This window comes from Oncorhynchus mykiss, chromosome 27 (genome assembly GCF_057628025.1).
Source record: "Oncorhynchus mykiss isolate SJ-2025 chromosome 27, ASM5762802v1, whole genome shotgun sequence".
Taxonomy (NCBI): domain Eukaryota; kingdom Metazoa; phylum Chordata; class Actinopteri; order Salmoniformes; family Salmonidae; genus Oncorhynchus; species Oncorhynchus mykiss.
This window is the reverse complement of record NC_143048.1, coordinates 23,907,501-23,929,073: the sequence shown is the minus strand read 5'-3', so window position 1 is coordinate 23,929,073 and position 21,573 is coordinate 23,907,501. Positions and strand designations below refer to the sequence as shown.

General features: G+C 43.1%; 1 protein-coding gene across 8 annotated transcripts in view; it reads left to right on the top strand.

Annotated features, from left to right (window-relative positions):
* Window positions 1-21,138, top strand: part of ncam1b (neural cell adhesion molecule 1b) — a 113,271-nt gene extending 92,133 nt beyond the window's left edge. For 2 of the 8 annotated variants that reach the window (XM_090223616.1, XM_090223615.1), the window contains 11 exons: window positions 747-897; window positions 1,233-1,420; window positions 1,852-1,948; window positions 2,093-2,263; window positions 2,550-2,678; window positions 6,864-6,988; window positions 7,940-8,120; window positions 14,689-14,881; window positions 15,364-15,480; window positions 16,475-17,878; window positions 18,676-21,138. In XM_090223616.1, the coding sequence (XP_090079742.1) occupies window positions 747-897; window positions 1,233-1,420; window positions 1,852-1,948; window positions 2,093-2,263; window positions 2,550-2,678; window positions 6,864-6,988; window positions 7,940-8,120; window positions 14,689-14,881; window positions 15,364-15,480; window positions 16,475-17,878; window positions 18,676-18,784 (2,865 nt within the window). In that variant the 3' untranslated portion in view covers window positions 18,785-21,138. Of the gene's footprint in view, window positions 1-746; window positions 898-1,232; window positions 1,421-1,851; window positions 1,949-2,092; window positions 2,264-2,549; window positions 2,679-3,321; window positions 3,337-4,783; window positions 4,817-5,595; window positions 5,599-6,863; window positions 6,989-7,939; window positions 8,121-13,233; window positions 14,340-14,688; window positions 14,882-15,363; window positions 15,481-16,401; window positions 17,879-18,675 lie in introns of those variants that run through there. The other 6 variants (XM_090223618.1, XM_090223617.1, XM_090223620.1 and 3 more) reach the window with 4 other exon arrangements.
* Window positions 21,139-21,573: the final 435 nt, after the last annotated feature.

Genomic DNA, 21,573 nt, shown 5'->3' with positions numbered 1-21,573 from the left:
AAAGTGAACCACTCAGCAGGCTGTGTGTGTAAAAGTACAAGCTAGGCATGTTATCCTGTCTACAGGAACCACTACTATACACCAGTAGCGTTTAACAGGCTGAGACCTATAAAGCTAGGCATGTTATCCTGTCTACAGGAACCACTACTATACACCAGTAGCGTTTAACAGGCTGAGACCTATAAAGCTAGGCATGTTATCCTGTCTACAGGAACCACTACTATACACCAGTAGCGTTTAACAGGCTGAGACCTATAAAGCTAGGCATGTTATCCTGTCTACAGGAACCACTACTATACACCAGTAGCGTTTAACAGGCTGAGACCTAAATAGCCTGCAGTATCTGATTTCAGCCACCTCACTCTACAGCCATTGTGTGAAAAGCTCTTGATGGCTCCATCCATACAGCTTCTTGAACCATTAGTGATGTGCTCTGCTACTGTACACATCTCTACTGTACAATACAGAGGGTTGTGATCTTTCTCTACAGTATATCTGTCTCTCTCGTAAGGGCAGGCCATGTGTCGTGTCATCACCTTTTGATGTTACAGCCATAGGAAAAGCACTCAGTGCTACAATGGTTTGTCTCCAGGCTCCAGTTCAATGTTACTATTATATAACTACAGAGTGTTATAATGTATTGGTTCTCAATAATGCATGGATCACAATGGGGTATGAGGTTAACATTGATGTACTGAAACAGAGGTCCTTTGTTGCTTGCTACCCTGTGATTTCCTGCCCTATAGAGTCTGGATGGGAACGTCGTAGTGAGGAGTGATGCTCGTGTGTCCTCCCTCACGCTGAAGTACGCCAAGTTCACCGACGCTGGCCAGTACCTCTGCTCTGCACGCAACGCCATCGGAGTGGATTCTCAACCTGCCTACCTGGAAGTCCGCTGTAAGAGCTCTACATGTCACAGGGCTGCATCTGAAATGGCATCCTATTCCCTATAGTTCACTACTTTTGACCAGAGCCCTACACCCTATAGTGCACTACTTTTGACCAGAGCCCTACACCCTATAGTGCACTACTTTTGCCAGGGCCCATAGGTTCCCAAAAGTAGTATACTATATAGGGAATAAGGACGCAACCACTGTCTCTAGTGTTCAGTCTTCATCAGGCCTGGCATACTGCCTGCAGCTTTCAACATTTGAGCCAAAACCTACTCTTTTAAATATTTAAGACAAAAGACAGAAATCTCTTATTCACATTGCTGGTTCATTCCTCCATAGATGCTCCTAAGATCCAGGGCTCAGTGACAGTGTATACCTGGGAGGGAAATGCAGCTAACATCAGCTGTGAGGTCCTGGCCCACCCCAGTGACGTGTCCATGCTCTGGCTGAGGGACGGGTTTCAGCTTCCCAACGCTAACGTCACCAAAGCCAAGGTTTTCCAGAGCCCCACAGCCAGCTACCTGGAGGTAGAGACCCACTCAAATACACACACACACTCACATACACATAGGCATACTGCACACACACACACACACACACACACACACACACACACACACACACACACACACACACACACACGGATGCATGAGCACACACACATGCTTGAGCACACACACACACATGAATACACACACAGAATTAAGAACACTCTACATGTCATAAAGATTTAATGTGTGACAGCTAGTATTTGCAAGGTTCTCCCCCAGTTCCATTGTGGGGAGACTGAGTGTGTTTTCATTATTCAGTAGAGGGAAGCACAGAGACAGAGGAATACAAACAGGCATCTCTAATGGACAAACAACAGTGGAACAAACTGACTCATGCATCTTAGTCACCTTGTGTTTGTAATGCTTTTCTGCCCACTTTCATGCATCGATTCTCTCCTCTGTTCCAGGTCACCCCAGAGTCTGAGAATGACTTTGGGAGCTACAACTGTACTGCTTCCAATGAGATGGGCACAGAATCCAAGGAGTTTCTCCTCATTCAGGCTGGTCAGTCACAACCACAATCTGTAGCTAATTATCCAAAATCGTAATGCTTCATTACTGTGAATCTAATATTTAATGCCGTCATCGAATGAAATGTACTGTAGTTCTCTAATGAGTACCTTTATGTGTGATTCCTCTCCTCTCTAGATGTCCCGTCAGCCCCGTCCCTCGGGGAGGTGGAGCCGTTCTCCAGCTCAGCCAGGGTGGAGTTCCAGGAGCCTGACGCCACCGGGGGTGTACCCGTCCTCCGGTACCGGGCTGAATGGAAGACTGTGGGCAGGGGCAGCTGGGTGCAGAAGGTCTATGAGGTCCAAGGAGGTGAGTACAGGGGCAGGACGGGGGTGCTACGAGGGTAAAGAGAGAGGGATGTGAGGGATAAAAAAAGGAAATGTGCTTCTTTATGTTTATTTTTCTCATTCATTGGCCTTTTTTAAATGAAACATGCGTCCTATATAATAATTTAGCTAGTTGGATTTACCCTCTAATGAGGAAATAAAGCAAATGTTGTTGTCTGTAATCATTGCATCCCTGTTACTTGTCAAATGGATTGAGTGCAGTTTGTTGTGGATTTGTCAGTAATTGTAATTCTCACTTGTATCCTCAGGAACTCTGAGTGAAGTTACCATCATAGGCCTGAAGCCTGAGACCAACTATGAGGTGAAGATGTTAGCCATCAACGGCAAGGGAGAGGGTGAAACTAGCCCCGCTCTGGTCTTCAAGACAGAGCCTGTCCGTAAGTCACACTTCCCACCTCCCTTCTCACCTCCCCAACAACCACCTTGCCACTGCCCATTGCACTTCCTCATTAGAATGAATCAATACATTCAGCCCTGTTGATACAGTCTGTTTGTCAGCTCCACCATAGACATATTGGTCAGCACTGACTTAGAACCTTCAGATCAAACATATTTGCCCTATGCTTCGCTTGTAAATCTAGGAAGAAGCTTTTACTGCACAACTGGCTTGATTTCTCACTGCTAGGATGATGAGACAACCCTTGTTCTCTCTCTCTCTCTCTCTCTCTCTCTCTCTCTCTCTCTCTCTCTCTCTCTCTCTCTCTCTCTCTCTCTCTCTCTCTCTCTCTCTCTCTCTCTCTCTCTCTCTCTCTCTCTCTTTCTCTACCGCTTGCTCTCTCCTTACCCTTGATCGCCCCCTGTTGGTTGTAAATGTCACTGGAAGTGGAATGTCTGCCCACTCCTAACTCAGGAATATTATTGAGTTGAACTGATCGTTTGGTATCCGAGGACATTCTGATTGGTTGATGCTGCTATCATAAAGCCTTGATCGTTTATTTTCTTTATTTTTTGTCACACTCTTGTTGTGTAGTTTTCTGTTTATTCATTTTCTCTCATCTGTTTTTCTGTCGGACCGCTCAGGTTATTCTTACGCAAGTAAGTGCCTCATCTTCATACACACTCATCATCATACACACTCATCATCATACACACTCATCATCATATACACTCATCACCATACACACTCATCATCATACACACTCATCATCATACACACTCAGCATCATACACACTCATCATCATATACACTCATCATCATACACACTCAGCATCATACACACTCATCATCATACACACTCAGCATTATACACACTCATCATCATATACACTCATCATAATATATATACTCATCATACACACTCATCATCATACACACTCATCACCATATACACTCATCATCATACACACTCATCATCATACACACTCATCATCATACACACTCATCATCATACACACTCATCACCATATACACTCATCATCATACACACTCATCATCATACACACTCATCATCATACACACTCATCATCATACACACTCATCATCATACACACTCATCATCATATACACTCATCATCATACACACTCATCATCATACACACTCATCATCATACACACTCATCACCATATACACTCATCATCATACACACTCATCATCATACACACTCATCATCATACACACTCATCATCATACACACTCATCATCATACACACTCATCATCATATACACTCATCATCATACACACTCATCATCATACACACTCATCATCATACACACTCATCATCATATACACTCATCATCATATACACTCATCATCATACACACTCATCATCATACACACTCATCATCATACACACTCATCATCATACACACTCATCATCATACACACTCATCATCATACACACTCATCATCATACACACTCATCACCATACACACTCATCATCATACACACTCATCACCATACACACTCATCATCATACACACTCATCACCATATACACTCATCATCATACACACTCATCACCATATACACTCATCATCATACACACTCATCACCATACACACTCATCATCATACACACTCATCACCATATACACTCATCATCATACACACTCATCATCATACACACTCATCATCATACACACTCATCATCATACACACTCATCATCATACACACTCATCACCATACACACTCATCATCATACACACTCATCATCATACACACTCATCATCATACACACTCACTCTGAGTATTAGTTTGAACTTTGGACAAACTTTCTAAGTGTTTGCAAAACAGTCTGTCTCCAGTTCTAAAACGGTCTAGTCTATTTATACAGTCAGTGGATTTCATGTGGCTTTCATTTGCCTCTGCATTTTCCATTGAGATTTGGCAGTCATGAACTATTGTTTCATGTTTCTTTTGCTTTCTGTTCTCTCAATTTCACCTAAATAGTTGAATACCTTTAATCTGCAGGAATATTATATTGCAGATAACAGATTTGTACAGACATACTAACAATTTGTTTATATATATGACTTCTTAGATGGCATTTTTCATTTTTTCACTGAGGACTCAGGTTTGTTAGGCGGTTATTAGGGATTACGACAAAGATCATAGTTATTATGAGTAGTTAGCATGTGACTTAGACTCTGTTATACCAAGACAAGTAGCCTAGAACACCCCCTATTACCTGCTGCTCTTCTTACTGAACAGTACCTACATGACCTATGGTAATTTACTGATACAACTTAACTCTCCCTAAATATTATTGTGTTGTCGTGTCATGTGTAGGTTGTACATGTACAGCTGATACTACAATGTCCGTCAGTATTAGCAATACTAAGTAGTATTAGGAATACGTCTGTGTTTTTGTCCCCTTTTTCAATGCTGCTGTTTTCTCTCAGTATTTCCAATATGTATGTCTTTGTTGGAAATACCGCAGCGTTTCCTCTGTTGTCAATCATTTTGTCTTGCAGGAGAAGGATGGTTTGGGATGTACCCTTTTCCATTTATTACCATATTTTGAAAGTTATTTTATTTGAAATTACTGTAAATCTAGAGCATTAGCCACAGTAGCTGAAGTCATCATTTCTCTCAGAGGAAAACCTGTCATTTGTCCCTGCTTGTGTTTTCAGTGTTGTCAAAAGTTCACTGTTGTTTTGTGTTAGTCTTCAGTTTCTGTTTTGTTTAATTTTGTCTTCAAGTCTTATAACTGTGTTTTTCCTGTCCATGTTTACGTTGTCTATTTTTATATCTTTCATGTTTCCACTTTGCTTTCAACCAATCACATGCGTGCGTTTCATGTGACTGTCATCATGTGGCTTGCATGGCGCTGATGATGTCATCACTCTGCAGAAGGTAACTTTTCGTTCCCAACTTTCATCAGAAGAATCTTAGTTTTACTGGAGAGTCATTCATAACATAAATACTAAATGTCCCAATTCAATAATGTCCCATTTATTTCCATTTATTTTCCATCTTGTTAACCCATCATGTGTAGCCATTCACCTGTCGAGACTGATTGTAGCTCCCTGTAACTGTCAGTTATTTAGCAAGGAAGTGTTCCTACTGTAACTCCTCTCAGTACTGTGAATGACTGACCTGCAGAGTTGTTAGCTCAGTGATATATTTTACTGGATTCTCTATCCACAATACTCATTTGTGTTAGCTACTGTATATATCTGCAGAAATCCCATGTATTTCATTTTGTGCCACTCCAAAAAAATCCTTCCTGCTTTGAACGAAGCAGGCCTTTTTTCAACTCCAACAAATACATTTAAAATATGAGCCTGTCTTAAATGATTTTATCCTAAGCAAGTTTGTAATCTCAGAAGTGCATGTCATCCTCTCCTATGAGCGTGGACTTTTCATCCAACTTGTCTAGCAGTAATTATTGACTTGCAAGGCATTTGTGAAGTAAAATTGGCTTCTACACATTTTTTTGAATATCATTAGGCCACTGACTTAGATCTAAATCAAGTTTCCTGAAACTAGCTCTGATAGTCTTACATTTTGTCTCAATTAACTTCCTTGTTATGCACCCCCCTATTCCCACTTTTCCTGTTTAGTGTGCTGGATGTTTGTTTCAGTGGCGATCACTCTCACAGATTGTAATGGGAGTTATTCATCCGAATAACGTATTTATTCATTCATTCAACAAACAAATACACCTTCTGATATAACTTTGAATTTATCCCAACAATTTCACCGATTTATCACATTGTATTAACTTTTTTGCACTAACCCTCATTTGTCCCCCTCAAGTAGTTGTACAGTGTACTAACATCCCCCCTACTGGCTGTGTCCTGACCAATCATGTGTAATTGCTGTATAAATGCTACTTTCACTTTAGCACTCCACAGTAGTCTCACAGCTTGTTCATGAGCACTTTTAGTTGGAGAGGCAGACAAGTGCCTCTAGTAAAACAGTATGGAGGAAGGGTGCCATCTGGAGAACACTAGGACAGAATATTAACAGCTTTCTTCACGTCTTTGAAACAGGTTTAGGAGAAACCAGTTAAGGGTTTAACAGCAGCTGCTGACCAGCTGTAATACATTCTACGTCTTCAGAATGACCACTTCAGCTCACCAACTAACCTTGATATCACTCATGTGTTTGTTTAGGGGAACCTGAACCGCCTAAGCTGGAGGGAACACTTCAAACCAAAGGCAACTCCCTCAAAGTCAACTGGATCAAGCAGGACGATGGAGGCTCCCCCATCACACACTACCTAGTCCGCTATAAACCAGTGAGTACTCACACTACCTAGTCCGCTAAACCAGTGAGTACTGCTACTACCTAGTCTGCTATAAACCAGTGAGTACTGCTACTACCTAGTCTGCTATGAACCGGTGAGTCCTGCTACTACCTAGTCTGCTATAAACCGGTGAGTCCTGCTACTACCTAGTCTGCTATAAACCGATGAGTCCTGCTACTACCTAGTCTGCTATAAACCGGTGAGTACTCACACTACCTAGTCTGCTATAAACCAGTGAGTACTCACACTACCTAGTCTGCTATAAACCAGTAAGTACTCACACTACCTAGTCTGCTATAAACCAGTAAGTACTCACACTACGTAGTCTGCCAAAAAGCAGTGAGTACTCACACTACCTAGTCTGCTATAAACCAGTGAGTACTGCTACTACATAGTCCGCCATAAACTGGTGAGTACTCACAATACCTAGTCCGCTATAAAGCAGTGAGTACTCACAATACTTAGTCAGCTATAAACCAGTGTGTACTCACACTACCTAGTCTGCTATAAACCAGTGAGTACTACCACTACTACCTAGTTCGCTATAAACCAGTGAGTACTCACAATACCTAGTCTGCTATAAACCAGTGAGTACTCACACTACCTAGTCATCTATAAACCAGTGAGTACTCACACTACCTAGTCTGCTATAAACCAGTGAGTACTGCTACTACCTAGTCTGCTATAAACCAGTAAGTACTCACACTACCTAGTCTGCTATAAACCAGTGAATACTCACAATACCTACAGTAGTCTGCTATAAACCAGTGGGTTTGGGGCACTGTACAAAGCACCATAGACAGTTGTAGACAATGTGCATTCTTATATGCAAAAAAATGATGCTTATGTACCCATGTCCTTTCAAGGAATACATTCCTAAATGAGGCTGTCAGGTACTGTATTGTATCATTAAGTTGACCATGGATTGTGTGTGTCCTTTAGAAGCATCAGACCGACTGGAAGCCAGAGATCCGGCTGCCCAGTGGCAGTGAGTATGTGGTTCTGAGCGGACTGGAATGGAACACAGAGTACGATGTGTTTGTGGTGGCAGAGAACCAGCAGGGGAAGTCCCAACCTGGAACCCTGACCTTCAGAACCTCTCCAGAACCCGCTGCCATCCCAGGTACCCACACCGTGCACAGGGCACTCACAATGGCACTGCCACACACAGCTGAGGCAGCAAACTCGATCATGTCCCAAACAGGAGCATTTTCTGTTCTCCCAACCACATAAATCTGACAGTACACTTAATAAGAATTAGACGTCTAGATGTTCTCAGCAGGCAAAATTAAGAAAATAGAAAAACAAGCCAGCTGTTGATCAGAGATGTTCGTGGGTGTTCGCTGTGCAGCAGGAAATGTTCGAACTAGAACTCTCCACCGTTAGTCCCAGAGGGTATGTGAAGAAGGTATTGTCTGTCCCAGAGGGTATGTGAAGAAGGTATTGTCTGTCCCAGAGGGTATGTGAAGAAGGTATTGTCTGTCCCAGAGGGTATGTGAAGAAGGTATTGTCTGTCCCAGAGGGTATGTGAAGAAGGTATTGTCTGTCCCAGAGGGTATGTGAAGAAGGTATTGTCTGTCCCAGAGGGTATGTGAAGAAGGTATTGTCTGTCCCAGAGGGTATGTGAAGAAGGTATTGTCTGTCCCAGAGGGTATGTGAAGAAGGTATTGTCTGTCCCAGAGGGTATGTGAAGAAGGTATTGTCTGTCCCAGAGGGTATGTGAAGAAGGTATTGTCTGTCCCAGAGGGTATGTGAAGAAGGTATTGTCTGTCCCAGAGGGTATGTGAAGAAGGTATTGTCTGTCCCAGAGGGTATGTGAAGAAGGTATTGTCTGTCCCAGAGGGTATGTGAAGAAGGTATTGTCTGTCCCAGAGGGTATGTGAAGAAGGTATTGTCTGTCCCAGAGGGTATGTGAAGAAGGTATTGTCTGTCCCAGAGGGTATGTGAAGAAGGTATTGTCTGTCCCAGAGGGTATGTGAAGAAGGTATTGGCTGTCCCAGAGGGTATGTGAAGAAGGTATTGTCTGTCCCAGAGGGTATGTGAAGAAGGTATTTTGTCTGCGAGGACCACCCAAACTAACACTTATTTTTGACCATGTCCAGAGTTTGTTTTTAACAGTTTATTTTTTGTGATGTTGGCATACATCGCACAATTTGTTTCTAATTTCCAATCTGTTAGATTTAAACTCCTTCACCGAAGTTGTGTGTGACCCACTGTATGAGTTTGCCTTCTCAGTGTAACAACAGGCTGCCTCCGCTATGGACAAATGCTATCCTCCTACAGTGATGGGTACAGTATGTAGATGGATGGTCTATCCTGCTACTGTGATGGGTACAGTATGTAGGTGGATGGTCTATCCTGCTACAGTGATGGGTACAGTATGTAGATGGATGGTCTATCCTACTACAGTGATGGGTACAGTATGTAGGTGGATGGTCTATCCTGCTACAGTGATGGGTACAGTATGTAGATGGATGGTCTATCCTACTACAGTGATGGGTACAGTATGTAGATGGATGGTCTATCCTGCTACAGTGAAGGGGACAGTATGTAGATGGATGGTCTATCCTGCTACAGTGATGGTTACAGTATGTAGATGGATGGTCTATCCTCCTACAGTGATGGGTACAGTATGTAGATGGATGGTCTCTCCTACTACAGTATGTAGATGGATGGTCTATCCTGCTACAGTGATGGGTACAGTATGTAGATGGATGGTCTATCCTGCTACAGTGATGGGTGCAGTATGTAGATGGATGGTCTATCCTGCTACAGTGATGGGTACAGTATGTAGATGGATGGTCTATCCTGCTACAGTGAAGGGGACAGTATGTAGATGGATGGTCTATCCTGCTACAGTGATGGTTACAGTATGTAGATGGATGGTCTATCCTCCTACAGTGATGGGTACAGTATGTAGATGGATGGTCTCTCCTACTACAGTATGTAGATGGATGGTCTATCCTGCTACAGTGATGGGTACAGTATGTAGATGGATGGTCTATCCTGCTACAGTGATGGGTGCAGTATGTAGATGGATGGTCTATCCTGCTACAGTGATGGGTACAGTATGTAGATGGATGGTCTATCCTGCTACAGTGAAGGGGACAGTATGTAGATGGATGGTCTATCCTGCTACAGTGATGGGTACAGTATGTAGATGGATGGTCTATCCTGCTACAGTGATGGGTACAGTATGTAGATGGATGGTCTATCCTGCTACAGTGATGGGTACAGTATGTAGATGGATGGTCTATCCTGCTACAGTGATGGGTACAGTATGTAGATGGATGGTCTATCCTGCTACAGTGATGGGTACAGTATGTAGATGGATGGTCTATCCTACTACAGTGATGGGTACAGTATGTAGATGGATGGTCTATCTTGCTACAGTGATGGGTACAGTATTTAGATGGATGGTCTATCCTGCTACAGTGATGGGTACAGTATGTAGATGGATGGTCTATCCTTCTACAGTGATGTGTACAGTATGTAGATGGATGGTCTATCCTGCTACAGTGATGGGTACAGTATGTAGATGGATGGTCTCTCCTGCTACAGTGATGGGTACAGTATGTAGATGGATGGTCTATCCTTCTACAGTGATGTGTACAGTATGTAGATGGATGGTTTATCCTGCTACAGTGATGGGTACAGTATGTAGATGGATGGTCTATCCTGCTACAGTGATGGGTACAGTATGTAGATGGATGGTCTATCCTGCTACAGTGATGGGTACAGTATGTAGATGGATGGTCTATCCTGCTACAGTGATGGGTACAGTATGTAGATGGATGGTCTATCCTGCTACAGTGATGGGTACAGTATGTAGATGGATGGTCTATCCTACTACAGTGATGGGTACAGTATGTAGGTGGATGGTCTATCCTGCTACAGTGATGGGTACAGTATGTAGATGGATGGTCTATCCTACTACAGTGATGGGTACAGTATGTAGATGGATGGTCTATCCTGCTACAGTGAAGGGGACAGTATGTAGATGGATGGTCTATCCTGCTACAGTGATGGTTACAATATGTAGATGGATGGTCTATCCTCCTACAGTGATGGGTACAGTATGTAGATGGATGGTCTCTCCTACTACAGTATGTAGATGGATGGTCTATCCTGCTACAGTGATGGGTACAGTATGTAGATGGATGGTCTATCCTGCTACAGTGATGGGTGCAGTATGTAGATGGATGGTCTATCCTGCTACAGTGATGGGTACAGTATGTAGATGGATGGTCTATCCTGCTACAGTGAAGGGGACAGTATGTAGATGGATGGTCTATCCTGCTACAGTGATGGTTACAGTATGTAGATGGATGGTCTATCCTCCTACAGTGATGGGTACAGTATGTAGATGGATGGTCTCTCCTACTACAGTATGTAGATGGATGGTCTATCCTGCTACAGTGATGGGTACAGTATGTAGATGGATGGTCTATCCTGCTACAGTGATGGGTGCAGTATGTAGATGGATGGTCTATCCTGCTACAGTGATGGGTACAGTATGTAGATGGATGGTCTATCCTGCTACAGTGAAGGGGACAGTATGTAGATGGATGGTCTATCCTGCTACAGTGATGGGTACAGTATGTAGATGGATGGTCTATCCTGCTACAGTGATGGGTACAGTATGTAGATGGATGGTCTATCCTGCTACAGTGATGGGTACAGTATGTAGATGGATGGTCTATCCTGCTACAGTGATGGGTACAGTATGTAGATGGATGGTCTATCCTGCTACAGTGATGGGTACAGTATGTAGATGGATGGTCTATCCTACTACAGTGATGGGTACAGTATGTAGATGGATGGTCTATCTTGCTACAGTGATGGGTACAGTATTTAGATGGATGGTCTATCCTGCTACAGTGATGGGTACAGTATGTAGATGGATGGTCTATCCTTCTACAGTGATGTGTACAGTATGTAGATGGATGGTCTATCCTGCTACAGTGATGGGTACAGTATGTAGATGGATGGTCTCTCCTGCTACAGTGATGGGTACAGTATGTAGATGGATGGTCTATCCTTCTACAGTGATGTGTACAGTATGTAGATGGATGGTCTATCCTGCTACAGTGATGGGTACAGTATGTAGATGGATGGTCTATCCTGCTACAGTGATGGGTACAGTATGAAGATGGATGGTCTTTGTCCGTGTGTGTGGATGCAGTCTGCTTCTACATATTTTGGCCTTAACTGTTACAGCAGCGTTCCTGTTCCATAGCAGGTCTTAGCTAGCTGAAACTGACTGCTGACACCCACAGACACCTGTGTTGCAACACTACACAGCTATGATGCAACAAATCCCTGCCAGGCCTCAGGCGATGCAGAGTGCTTTACTGAAACATAGCAGGACTTATCCCTCCTTCTCACTTCTCCTGTTTGTGCTTTCCTTTCTAACTCATCTCCCAGACAAACTCGCATCCCATTCACAACCGTTCAACCCCCAGTTTCTTTACTCATGGTTTGGGGCGTAGTCCTCTCTCACATGCTGTGCTTTTGCTTGAACTTGCTTTAAAGCTAGAATCCTTAGTTGCTACACACATTTTTTTGAATTATAAATGAATCATATATACCCATTGATTCTTGACGAATATAACTTGCCTCATGAGCTTAGTTCAACAGTTGTAAACCATCAGAACCCAAAATATATATATTTTTTTTACTATACTTTTGTAGACAACTTAAATGTGAAAACAGTGTTTAGCCTCAAAACATGGTTAAAACTATAATTTTGATATAATGGATGGTCAGGTCAGTCCTTGCATCCATAGCTCTGTCTATGAATTTAAGAGTGGTTGCTTTTCTCTAGGCCCATCCCTTAGATTTTTACCAAAACAGAGGCGGGGTGCCGCATTGTTATTGTTTGTGGATTCCAGATTTAACTGCTTGTCAGTTTAAAACTACTTCTTTAACTTTAATTTTTTTCTTGATTCAGTTTTGTTTTCAAACTTGACATTTTCTCTTCTCTCTCCTCTCCTCCCTCGTCCCATTTTCCCACCCTTCTGTCCATTTCCACTCCGTTTCCCTCTCTTCATTTCCCTCCCCCTTCCCCCTCTCTCTTCCCTTGTCTCTTTATCTCTCCCTATGTCTCTGCACTCTTGCCTGGTTTTGGAAACTGGTGGACTTCACTACATGAACATTTTCCTCATTACGTATTCGTCTTTTCTGAATCTGTGTCGCTTCTTTCGGTTGTTTTTGACTATATTTGGTTTGAGCAGCGACCCAGGGCTGTTCGTCTGTGACATACACTCTGATCTCCCTCGTCATGTCCATCGTAGCTGTTTTGCTGCTCTCATAGCTAGTTATATGAGACGATGCTGGTCTCTCTCTCTCACACACACATGGAGGAAAGAAAGCTAGCCTTTCTCTGCCCTGGCTGGCTGTCTCTCTGGATAGATGCCTAGACAGACATGTCTCTCAGTGGGTGGGGGAGTAACTACAGAACAAACCAGCCCGATTGGCTGAACTAAACCAAAGGCAGTGGTATCAGCTTAGCTTGGTTCCAGATCTGTTTGTGCTGTATAGCCAATTCCTATGGTCGCTGACGACAACCATAGGAGCTGGCTAAACAGGACAAACAGATATGGGACTAGGCTAGTATCAGCTGTCTCTTACAGCTCAGTACAGTACCACTATGCTCAGCAACATAGCACAGCTAGTAGCAGCACTCCAGTTGACATTAATGAACACTAGGGTATTGAATGAGTGGTAATGCTATTTTGAATACTGTGGTAGAGTACTGAGTGAATGGTGGTGAGTACCAGACACTTTAGGTAAAGAATGTGTATTATTTTTTCACTACATTGTATTGTAAAGATTTGTAATAACATTCATTTTTACATGGACAAAAGTATAGTCATTTAAATAACAAATAACCAAATTATAATATGCTAATATTAATATTGTTGTTTTTATGACACATTGTGTACATACATATAAGTGGTTTTGAAGCAGTTGATTGTTGGTTATTGATTCCTTGAACAACTACAAATGTCATTGAAAACTAGCAATTGATTTTTTAATCAAATGAAATTGTGATTATTTTGTTCCACAACTGCGTCATAAATAGACCCTGAGGTCATTATTGAATTGTTAATAGTATTTTTTTGTAAATGAAGCAGACTTTCCAGACAGTTGACGTTCAGGTTGCTTTCTTTAGAATGGAAACTAGACAGATAATGCTAGAGATCATGTATTGTGTGGGGTAGTGACTAGCTAGTAAATGGTTGTTTACAAAAGATCTCTTGAAGCACATATTATGTATTTTCTTCAGGTGTTTTTGGTTATGGCTAATATCAAATAAAGTTGATTTAATGCGTCTTAATGGGTTTGCATTTACTGGAGGGCAGGTGATTTAGATAGATGCCTTTACTGTTCCAAAGACAAGGTACAAGTCACATGTGATGTCTGTTGAGCCTTGTCAGGGAGACATTGATCTCCCAATTTGAGCACGTCAAGGTACCAGCAGTTAACATCTACAAAACATTTGATTAGATGCTGTGATATCTTGAAACTATGAAACTGTGCATGACAGGTGAGTTGTCTGTGTTTTATGAAACCATTATGTAGAAAACAGAGATATTTCCATATTCTAACAGTATGTCCACATGCATTCAGCTGTCTAACTGTGGTGCTATATGTTCCTAGTGAGTCATGCTGTGTCTGTACTGTAGATATAGACGGGGAGTCTGCCCTCTCCACGGGCATCATGGCAGGGATCCTCATCTTGGCCTTCGTCCTGCTGCTCCTGGCTGTGGACATCACCTGCTACTTCACCAACAAGTGTGGCCTCATCATGTGTCTGTGTGGCAAGCCAGGCAGCGGGGCCAAGGGACACAACCTAGAACAGGGCAAGGCTGCATTCATGTGAGTGTCTATTGTCTCAATATGGCACCCTGTTCTCTATATAGTGCACTTCTTTGGACCAGGGCCCGTAGGGGCGGAAGGTAGCCTTGTGGTTAGAGCGTTGGACTAGTAACCGAAAGGTTGCAAGATTGAATCCCTGAGCCGACTAGGTAAAAACCTGTCGTTCTGCCCCTGAACAAGGCAGTTAACCCACTGTTCCTAGGCCGTCATTGAAAATAAGAATTTGTTCTTAACTGACTTGCCTAGTTAAATAAATGTAAAAAATAAAAATAAAATAGGGAGTAAGGTGCATTTGGGATGCAGTAAGCTGAAAAAGGAGTCTGCACACTTCAATCAGATGCAATTTCACAGTTTAAATTTGCGAAACTTTGGGTCTGTAATGACCTTTGTCTAAGATTTTTCTAATTGTATCGTCCTCATTATGCAGTAGTTCTGTGTCATGGTGTCCATGTAATCATCCCAGAATCCTCTTTGGTCCACAGAAAGGACGAGTCCAAAGAGCCGATAGTGGAAGTGAGGACAGAGGATGAGTGCACAGCCAATCACAATGCAGGAGGACCCACAGAACCCAATGAGACCACACCCCTTACAGAGCCAGAGTGAGTAAAGCTTGACATACAGACACACATACACACGAGTGCGCACATACACACACACACACACACACACACATATATAATTGTTAGGCTAAAGAATAGTTCACTCTTGTTAAAATCACAATATTCTTGCACAATTTTGAGTACATTGTAATGAATGTTTCTGACGTTTTGAGCATAGGTAGTTGGTTTATACATATGTCTGTGATTCCTATAAGCATAGTGCACTGTCGTGTGCTCATGTGTTTATGCTTTTTGTTGAAATGTTTCTAGTCACATTCACACTGCACTTAGCCCAGGGTTAACAAATGATTGAGTAAAAGGAGGGTTAGCTAACCCTAGGCTAGTTTTAACCCTGGTCTAACAACATGCAGCGTGAAAAACCTTGTGTGTTGTTGTTTCCTCTGTGGTTGTTTTGGGGAGGGGGGGGGGGTGAAAGGGTTTTTGCTGCCATAATACATTTTTCTCAGGAGGATTTTCTCAGGAAATTTCTCAGGAGATTTAGCTTTTCGATATCAAGGTTGAATCGCTACCAGTCAAAGACGTGGATAGATCCACTGTGCTTTTGTCCTCCTGTATATGGTGAACTTGATGAAACCAGTCTAAAAACTGAGACATTAAAAACTGAAGTCACATGAGATGAGTGTCTGGTACTATTCAACCCTTCAGGTGGTTGTGTGTAGTGATCCTTTCCTTTAGAAAGACCTCTGTGTTTTCAGTTCATTAGACCCTACATGTTCTCCTTGTTAGTCTGTGCATGGACAGTGTCCTTTGATATTTGATGTGCCTCACTGCATGGAATCCCCTGGTGTGTCCTTTCTCTCTAGTTGATGTTGGCTGCTCTGTGTGTGTGTGATATCTAACTGCATGCCTCCCCTAACCCTAACCTCCTGCCTGCTCCTCATGTCCACCCCTCCTCCCCAGTCCCCACATCGGGTCCCAGTCACCTCAGTGTCTAGTGTGTGTGTCTCTGCTCTCTCCCTGCTCTCTCTCCCAGGCTGGCTGCCCTGGCTCTGGACACCCTCTCATCTGTAGCCACCATCTCTGACACAGCCAACACAATCTATGACCCCGCCCAGGACAGCCCCTCTAGCGAGAGCACCGCACTCACCTGTAGCCTGTCTGCCCCCTCTACTGACCCCCTGTCTACCCCCGTTACTGACCCCCTGCCTGCCGCTGCCCCCGCCCCGGCACCCACCTCAGAGTCCAACACAGCCCCCCCAACCCCCCTCATCTCCACTTCTGACATCACAGCAACCCCCCTGTTAGACCTTCTAGAAGACAGCTCTCCTAGAGCAGAGGACAAAATGTCTGCCACTGCTGTTAGTGCCACAGATTGCCCTAAATCTCTTAAAAAGTCCCCTATTCCAATACCACCTAGGCGTCGAAACTCTAACAGACCTGCTCCTTCTCCTCCCACTCCCAAGAGCCCCACACCTACCCACTTCACCACTGTGGCCTCCAGGAAATCTGCCCCAGACAGTCCCTCTCTTTCCCCCTCCACTGCCTCTCCTATCCAAAACACGAGGAAAGCTGCTCCCTCTCCTGCTCCTATGGCGTTCACTTTCCCAGCCTCTGACACCTCCACCGATAAACCTGCACCTACTGCCACCAGCACTGTTACCCCTGTCCCTGGTACCCCTACTGTCCTGGGCTCTAGTACACCAGCCCCTGACCCTGACAAACCTGACTCTACTACCAAAGACACTCACACCCCTGCCCCTAATATAGACCCCACTACCACTCCCACATCTGTCCCTAATATAGACCCCACTACCACTCCAACATCTGTCCCTAATATAGACCCCACTACCACTCCCACATCTGTCCCTAATATCAACCGCACTACCACTCCCACATCTGTCCCTAATATAGACCCCACTACCACTCCCACATCTGTCCCTAGTGCTCCTACTACTGCCTTCAATGCTGATGTAACTGCTGCTATCGTTCATGAGGACACAACCAAATCTGCCCTTGTTTTCCCAGACATTCTCACTCCCACTCCTGCTCCCACAAGTGCCCCCACACCTGCCCCTAATGCTCCCACTGCTCCGAGCTTTGCCACACCTGCTGCCCCCACGGTCACTATCACACCTACCTCTACTACCTACGACACCCCAACACCAACCCTGACCCCCCACATACCCATCACCACAGAGCCCCAAGCCCCAGAGATAGAGTTTGAGTTGACCAATGGGGTGGTGACTAAGAGCCCCTCCCTGCCCCCAGCAGGGTCCACTGGGTTTCAGAGTAGTCCCACTCCCTCCCCTGCCCCTGTCCCTTCCTCCTCCTCCTTCCAGGCTAACGGAGACGGGTTCGGGGCAGACCTCCAGGCCTCAGGCCCTCCTGCTCTGGAGGAGTTAGACAGTCTGGCCAAGGCTGCTCCACTCAACAACGAGTATGGCTCCCTCTAGAGGTTTATACGTGTCAATGTTTTTGTGTGCCCATTTAACTTCTATTCTATTATCGCTCAGTCACCAACCTTCCATTTGTCCTGTGAAGTGAAATTGTAGTAGTCAATTGTGGTAACAGTGGTGATAATTGTTAATTAATGAGACTTGTGTAATGGTGACAGAAGTGCTGTAGTCATTGCCATGGTAGTGGTTGTGTGTAGGTAGCATCATGTGGAGTGTACAGTGCTGTGTAGTAGTATGGTACTCCTTGTAGAGTGTGTTGTGGAGGTTGTGCAGTAGCAGTGTTGTAATGACAGTGCCGGGCATTATTACTGCTCTTAGGCTGGAGAAAGGGCCAAAGACTAGATCTGGCCTTTCACTCACCCAGACACTGCAACAGACGATCATTTGGTTATTATGTGGTCCTTAGTACTGCTCTATCGCTTTGACTCAGAGGTGCTCTGTAATTATATTACTTGTGCTGGTATCAATCGTCTAACAATTACTACCTATGGCTATTGTCCAAAAATATATTGGAAAAGTAGCGTTAAGAGAGTTGGGCCCGTATCCAAAAGGTCGCTGGTTTGAATCCCTGAGCCGACTAGGTGAACAATCTGTTGATGTGCCCTTGAGCAAGGCACTTAACCCTAATGTATCCTGTAAGTCTCTCTGCATAAGCGTCTGCTAGAATGTAAATGTGTATTTGGGGTGTTTTTTGTTTGAACGCAGCTGTTGTTGTTTCTCTATTACATTGCAGATAGACTGTAATGACTGTTCATTTGTAATATTCTCTCCATTGCAGGAAGATATTTGGAGATGAGAAGAGTAAAGTGGAGGAGGTGAAGACAGCCCAGTCAGAGGTGACCACAGAACACAACGATGTCACACAGACAAGCGACAGCAAGGCATGATTGGGCAGCCTCAGCCCACCCAAGATGGCGGCGGCAGCAACACTCATTACAGTCTGCAGCAGTTTTTCTTTCCAGTGCCCTTTCTGCATTCTCAGAACAACAACATGCGTCTGTGCAATAGAGTCCATTAGAGCACAATCTGATTGTGCAAAAGTAAAATATTGTCACATATGATTTGTTTTGCTACACCCATTGAGCACTAAAGAACACAATTTGAGTGATCTCAAGTGGTATAGGAAACAACATTTCTCAGAGTTATAATTGTTTTCAGTGCGGTTGCAGATAAACAATGGATTATTCAGGAACATAACACTGAGTGTACAAAACATTAGGAACACCTTTCTACTATTGAGTTGCACCCCTTTTTGCCATCAGAACAGCCTCAGTTCTTCGGGGCATGGACTCTACAAGGTGTCGACAGAATTCCACAGGGATGCTGGCCCATGTTGACTCCAATGCTTCTTACGGTTGTGTCAAGTTGTCTGGATGTCCTTTGGGTGGTGTACCATTCTTAATACACACGGAAAGCTGTTGAGTGTGAAGCGTTGCAGTTCTTGACACACTCAAATCAGTGTACCTGGTAAATACTACCATACCCCATTCAAATGCACTTAAATATTTTGTCCTCCGCAGTCACCCTCCGAATAGCACACATACACAATCCATGTCTCAATTGTCTCAAGACTTAAAAATCCTTCTTTAACCTGTCTCCTCACCTTCATCTACACTGATTGAAGTGGATTTAACAGATGACGTCAATAATAGCCTTCACCAGGATTCACATGGTCGGTCTGTCATGGAAAGAGCAGGTGTTTCTAATGTGTTGTACACTCAATGTATAATATATATATATATATATATATATGAAGAGATTGACTATATAGACATTACTTTATTATTTCCATGTTACATTGTTCAAATGTTTGAGGGCTAGTCTCATCGAATAGTCTCATCGAATAGTTTGTTTGCATGTCTGATTTGCAAATGGTTCATAATGTTTTGTTTGAAACATTTGACTGTTTTACTCTTTATGTCTGTATTAGGGTGGGTTATCATACAGATTCTTTTCATGTTTCACTGACAGAGACTGACCTGTAGCAGCCCACAGTGCTGGGAATGCTCTGGTTTCAGAGAAACCACGTATCAGGAGTTATCATATGAGATGTCTTCAACTCACTGTACCTGGGGGTTCATAAAATGAATACTATATTGTGCTAAATGGAGAAGTGCGTATTGAGCAGCTAATATTGTACCGGTATTCACAATGGAGCACAAGATAGAACAAAGTGCAACAGATCCAATGGTTCTCACAGAGAAAGGTTGTAGAGAAGATCTTTAAGTGATCTAAGTGAATGTCTCATCATGGCCCAAGCTTCACCACTTCCGTGTTTTAACATCAACTATGATGAGTATCTTATCATATTCACAAGAAAACAAATCAAATGCCTGACTTTTATTGTTTAACATCGTGTTTTTGAAGCAAAAATCTTTAAAAAGCATTTTTGTACTCTCTATATGGAAAGGTTTCTTTTCCACTCCTGACTGCGAGCTTGTGCACTGTGACTGTGTCAGTGGATTGTCTTGTCGTCACTTTCAATAATATCTACATAGCTTTGTCATGAAAGGTTTACCTATATATTCTTTTTAAAATGGTATCTATGAAAACAGTACAGCAAATGACTTAATATGGTCATTGTGACACATACAGTATATATACAGTTGTTGATCTCTCCCCGTCACACAGCGGTCTACTGTGGCCTGTAACACAGCCTGGGGAGATATGTTGAGTTTTTGGCATGATGAATTCAAACTGTACTTTATAAAATATGTGTAACAGAAACCCAAATAGACATACCTATATTTATTTAGGCAATGTGAGTTTCATATTGAGTTATGAGAGGGAGTTATCAGAATGAGGTCTGTTCAGGCCTATAAAACGCTTTATTTTAGTCCCCAGTTGTTGTTCAAGTGTTCTGTAATGTTGTCTTTGAATTTATTTAGTTTTTGTACAATAGCAGGCATCATGAGCTTGTTGCCTGTTGACTTTATAATGCCAGAGACAGAGGGCAGGTTGGTAATCTGACAACAGAAGAAAACAACACTCCAAAATGCTAATATGTTGTACTGCCACTTTCATGTAAACAATCATTCCCCTCAGTATTTCAGTGGCATAGAACAGTCATACCAGAACCTGTACAATACAACCCTCTGCTGTTGTCATCCTCCCACCCTGTCCCTTGTCTCTGGAGCCTCTTGTTCTTATTGGGTCAAACCCAGTGGACCGTTCTGCTCTCAGCGGTGTACAGTCTGAATACTAACCCATTTACAAAATAAAACAAGGTTTTGGAACCTCACGCTGTTTACCATTGTTTTCATGGCAAATCCTTGTTTTATCTCATTATATTAGTCTGCCTTATTCCCCCATCTTGTTTGTGGATATAGTATATAAGTGTGAGCACTAGGTGGCATGAAATGACAATTTACAAGTGTAGTATTTTTTTGCCAGCCTATATCAATGTCCTTGATGATAAAGTAATATGACTCCTTGATGAAGGTATTAAATTATTACATTCTAGATTAGGTGAAGAAGTGGGAGAATGTTAGATGGTAACAGAGTATAATAATGTGTTGCTGTTGCTGTATTCCCAGAGTCCCTGAGTTAGTGACTCCTGTTGCTCCACTCTCTAGACTAGAGTGACTAATAAAATTGTAATGAGCCAAGGTCAGATCCATATCACCCAGGCAGATCTACCAGTATTTTTTAAATCTGAATTTATACTATTTCAGTA